The following is a 5,448-nucleotide window of genomic DNA, read 5'->3' as shown; positions in this document are numbered from 1 at the left end:
ATATATATATATATATATATATATATCACGATAATAGATGAGAGAGAGAGAGAGAGAGAGAGAAGAGATTTACATATAATATATATATATATATATATATATATATATATCTATATATAGATATATATGTATATATATGTATATATATATATATACATACCTATATATATATATATCTATATATATATATATATATATATATATATATATATATATATGTCGATCTCTCTCTATCTATATCGCTCTCTCTCTCTCTATCTCTCTCTAGCTCTCTCTCTCTTTATATATATATAATATATATATATATATTATATATATATATATTTTATATATATATATATATGTGTGTGTGTGTGTGTGTGTGTGTGTGTGTGTGTGTGTGTGTGTGTGTGTTGTAGCCTTAACACCATTGTAAGGAGCAAACTATTCTATTAACTAGAAACGCGACAACCTTTATTCGTTTTTCAATTGATCGAAATGTAAAACTTTTTCGCTGAAAGGATAAGACCAAATGAGGAACAGAAAGAAATATTTTCATGCTACCTTAGCTAGGTGTTATTTTGATAAAGCTTTAAAAAACTCTTTCTAAATTTATCACTTGGAGTACAGAGGATTCAGGTGCGAAAATTTTGCTGGGATTTGCAATTCGTCTCTCCATGTCCCGTCCAGCCATGGAAGTCTGCGTCCCTCGGCACCGGTCCTTCGTCGGAATCCTTATTTTCCTACCCTGGACCTTATCCATCATCGCCCTCGGAGGCTACGGCTACTTACTGAGAGACTGGAGATGGTTCGTATTTACCGTCTCTCTGCCAAGTCTGCTCTTCTTGCCAGCTTTGTGGTAGGTGAACCTTTAGCAAGTCTGACACAACTAGCGTTCCGGCTAAATATCATCTTTCGAGCGCTTTCATATAGGCACCCTGTTTCAATATAATTCCATATACTTTCACGGTAAAAACTGTCGACTGGGTAAGACCTAAAATACCCATATTGTTTACTGAAGGTTTATCGACGAGTCTCCGCGTTGGCTCATCGTGAAGGGCCGCCATAAGGAGGCTCTGGGTGTCCTTCGAAAGGCTGCGAGATGGAACAGGGTCAAACTTCCGCCCGAAGATACACTATTGACTATGATGGCTGACATACAAAAAGAAGTAATGGGGTCCTTCCTTAATCTGGGACGATGGAGTAACTTCCCGTACCTTAGATACATTGTAATGAAGTTCAACAGTAAGATTATGAGTTTCAGCAATATACTTCATGATATAAAGATCGTACACACGCCCTCAAACAGATACAAATGAACGTGAATCTATAAATGTTTTGATAGTGGTTCTTCTTAATACAGCAAGAAGGTGCACAGAATCACGGTCGAGCAACCTCAGTGGTTCTTGTGGATCACCTGAGGAATGTTGGAAATGAACTTATTATTCTCTTCAGGTAAGAGTGCAATACATACTCATAATTCGCCAAAATGTTAGACAATCATATGCAAGCACAAGTAAGGGGACTTAAAAAGGTTCGTGGAAAATGTGTATTATGAAAGCAATAGATTTAAATTTCATGCACCAAAAGAGCCTCATCAACATGTTATAACTCATCAGAGCAGGAGCTAATTTGAGTCATGAGGGGGGGGGGGGCATCAGTTTGAAGATTTCCCTCATCAGGGCAACATGTAATCTGCTGAAGATGAAGCAAGAACAAACATCAAGTTCAGAGTGGAACTTGATTTGAAGAATATCGACATCGTTGATGATTTAGGAAAAGTTGTGGGGACAACGAACCGAAGAAAGCGACAGCATACAAATGGACAACTTGTTTTTAAGAACGAACGTGATGTTGACTATGACGGCCGCACATGCGGCCAACCACATGAATTTATGAGGGAAAAATGACTATGTTCGTGCCTCAACTAAAGAGACTATAAGCTGACGAGTGCGAGGTCAGCATGCAGAGTGTGATGATGCAGGTGCTACTGAGCAAAGCTGCTGCTGCAAAGAGTAACGACGAGTAGTAACAGAAGCAATAGCTAACACCTTAGATATCTCAGCTGATTCAGTTTACAAATTCTGACTGAAAATCCAAGACCGAGCAAACTTTCCGCTCGATGGTCGCCAAACTGTTGCACCCAAATCAGCTGCAGGCAAGAGCAGATCTATCAGGGGAAGTTCGTAACAATTGGGATCAAGATTCTGAAGCATTTATTCGCAACAGGGGCCGTGCGATGGTCGTACTAGGTCGACCTGGAAACAAAGCACAGCCAATGGCTGTCAAGAGGCGGAATGGTACAATGGGGGGGGGGGGGGGATTTTGCTTGTCGACCTGCTGGACTTCTTTTTGTCATCTAATCTTAAGGAAATCTTTAAATGTCACAAAATTTTCTGGTTATGGGATGGGGAAAATGGTTTGTATCATTAAATAAAAAGTCTCTTGAGAACCTTCTAAGGAACGAGATTCATATTGGTATTGGATTTTTTTTTTTTTTAGTGCAGTTATTCCACGAACTTTTTAAAACACCTTCATATATAAATAGGCATATGCATAAATGTATTTATTTACTTATCTATTTCTCCTGTATTTATATTGATACTCATATGCTATATATTTCAGAGGTGGCCAGCCTTTTTTGAGATGCAATCTGTTTTTACCACAGTTACCCCAATACAATCCTATATCCTAATAGTCACTAGTAACCCCCTATTCATTCTAATTAGTCTTAATTTTTCATTTCGTAATTGGCTATGCTCGACGTTCTTTTTTTCCTTTTGACGTACATTCAGGACAGTTTATTATAATTATTGTCGTATAGACTCTCCAGTTCAGAGGGACAGGTATATATATATATATATATATATATATATATATATATATATATATATATATATATAGATAGATAGATAGATAGATAGATAGATAGATAGATAGATAGATAGATAGATATAGATATAGATATAGATAGTTTTTATTTTTTTTTCTTATATATATATATAGACATATATATATATATATATATATATATATATATATATATATATATATATATATAAAGAGAGAAAGAATGAGAGAGAGAGAGAGAGAGAGAGAGAGAGAGAGAGAGACAAAGAAAAAGAGAGAAAGAGAGAGAGAGAGAGAGAGAGAGAGAGAGAGAGAGAGAGAGAGAGAGAGAGAGAGAGAGAGAGAGAGAAAAAGAGAGGAGAGAGAGAGAGAGAGAGAGAGAGAGAGAGAGAGAGAGAGAGAGAGAGAGAGAGAGAGAGAGAGAGAGAGAGAGAGAGAGAGAGAGAGAGAGAGAGAAATCCGTTTTATTTTCTGTAGCAAACTAGGAGGCGCGACCTACTTATGTCATGCGTATCACGCATGTAGGAATACATCCTTAGATCTTTTGCATCTGACGTAGGGGTTAGCTGTACGTTCCATGAGAGACAAGAATCTGCTAGATTGGCCGACCACCCCTGGCATATTGTGTATGAATAACATACGTAAATACACATGTATGTATGCATGTCTTTGCTCGCCTCTCTATCTCTATCAAATCATACTACCAACAGAACAAGAAGAATGCGGATCATAACCCTGTACTTATACGTGAATTACACGGTAGCAGGTTTAGTTTACTACGGTCTCTCCCTCGGGGGAGACAAGTTTGGCGTCGACCCCTTCGTGTACATGGCGCTAAGCGGGGTGATGGAGCTCCCCGGCAGCACACTCACTATTCCGATGGTGGACAGGATGGGAAGGAGGACTTCGAATGTGCTCTGTTTCTTCGTCACCGCGGGGGTGCTTCTAGCTCTTGGGGTTATACCGTCAGGTAAAGCCAAGGCCGAGGTGCTGGGATATTTGTAGGAGGACTCTCGTAAGAAGTAGTTCTTATATACGCAAAATTGATTCAGGAATTGTGGAATATACTTTTATGGTGAATATATTCAGTAGCATACATACTTCAGAGAAGAATTCAAAGTACCAACTCTGGTGGGAACACACACAGGTATTGACTGGCTGGTAACAACTATGGCCTTACTTGGGAAGCTGGCCATCTCCGGCGCGTACCAGATCCTCTCCCTTCACGCCACCGAACTGTTCCCGACCGAAGTACGAGTTCGCGGATTGGGAACCTGTTCCATGATGTCCAAGATCGGCTCCATTTCGGCTCCATTTCTGGTGGAGGTTCTGGTAAGCAGACCATATTCTTTTCTCGTTCATGTGTGGCTACCAACAGCTGATACCGACGCGGCGCAGTGACAAGTCGGTTTGTTTTCGCTTTTGGCAGCCGCTACTCGATGCGATTTCCGACGGCGCGGCGTTGCGTGTGTTCCTCTGTTCGTTGATATTCTGTGTTAGGTATATGTGTAGTCATGCATATTTCAGACTCCTTGTTTCCATCCGGTTTGATTTTGTCTGGCATCGCTTTGTTTTCCCCTCTCTCCTCTCTCTGTTAATTCCACCGAGTCTGCTAAACTAATACAACCGTTTTCCTAAGGGTGCCATCGGGTCTTGGGCACCGCTTGTGCTCTTCGGGGCAGGCGGTTTCGTGGCAGGCGTGGTGACCCTTCGGCTCCCGGAGACTCGAGAGGCGCTCTTGCAAGACACCGTGGCAGGTTTAGAAGCAGCAGGCAAAGCAGCCAAGGAAAAGTGGGTAGAATAAATAGTGGATAATTCTTATAACAAATACAAAAGGTATCTGTTCAATAACATTAAGTAAATCAAAGGGTACACATTCTGTTGCCTCACGCATTGTGTTTCTGTTCAAAATCTGATCAGAGGAGTTTTGAGAAGAGAAAATATGTCGGAGGAATTGGCTGTAATTCCAACACGTTACAGCTTCCTCTTGTCCGCAGGTCCGCGCCTTCAGCCCGGCAAGGACAACGCCTGGAGGAGAAAGAGACACTCACTTAGCCCTGTGCTTATGTGAGTACATACATTAAAAAAACACTCAAATACACGTAGATTATAGATTATATTTATATATAATAATTATATATATATATATAATATTTATATTATTTATATATATATAAGTTATGGATATATATATTTATATATAACATTTATTTATTTTTATTTTATAGATAATATATTTATTATATTTTTATAATATTTTTGTATTTTTTATATATAGACAAATTCTTATCATATACTTATACATTTACAGATAAATATACATTGATTATAAATTTACATATAAAATATTACATATACATATTCATAGACATAGAAATAACTTATACATTTTATAAGTACTTGAACACATACATTCTGGAATATCATACAGAATTATGTATATAGATATAGATATATTTTATGTTAGTTATAGATATATATATATTTATACATATACATATTTATACATATAAGTTATAGATATATAGATAGTATTAGTTTTATATATATATATATTACTATTATTTGTTTTTATTACATAACTTTTACTATATTTATATTTTTATATATATAATATAT

General features: G+C 37.7%; 1 protein-coding gene across 4 annotated transcripts in view; it reads left to right on the top strand.

Annotated features, from left to right (window-relative positions):
- Positions 1–4,937, top strand: part of LOC147470517 (organic cation transporter protein-like) — a 6,562-nt gene extending 1,625 nt beyond the window's left edge. The window contains exons 4-10 of one of the 4 annotated variants that reach the window (XM_086543971.1): positions 610–838; positions 1,001–1,208; positions 1,343–1,434; positions 3,540–3,799; positions 3,977–4,161; positions 4,469–4,620; positions 4,827–4,937. In XM_086543971.1, the coding sequence (XP_086400097.1) occupies positions 610–838; positions 1,001–1,208; positions 1,343–1,434; positions 3,540–3,799; positions 3,977–4,161; positions 4,469–4,620; positions 4,827–4,884 (1,184 nt within the window). In that variant the 3' untranslated portion in view covers positions 4,885–4,937. The remainder of the gene's footprint in view (positions 1–609; positions 839–1,000; positions 1,209–1,342; positions 1,435–3,539; positions 3,800–3,976; positions 4,162–4,468; positions 4,621–4,826) is intronic. The other 3 variants (XM_086543973.1, XM_086543972.1, XM_086543974.1) reach the window with 3 other exon arrangements.
- Positions 4,938–5,448: the final 511 nt, after the last annotated feature.

Source organism: Penaeus japonicus, unplaced genomic scaffold (assembly GCF_977035675.1).
Source record: "Penaeus japonicus unplaced genomic scaffold, GWHDUDI00000001_assembly GWHDUDI00000014, whole genome shotgun sequence".
Lineage (NCBI taxonomy): Eukaryota > Metazoa > Arthropoda > Malacostraca > Decapoda > Penaeidae > Penaeus > Penaeus japonicus.
Note: the sequence above shows the minus strand (reverse complement) of the source record. Positions and strands in the feature narration are given on the sequence as shown.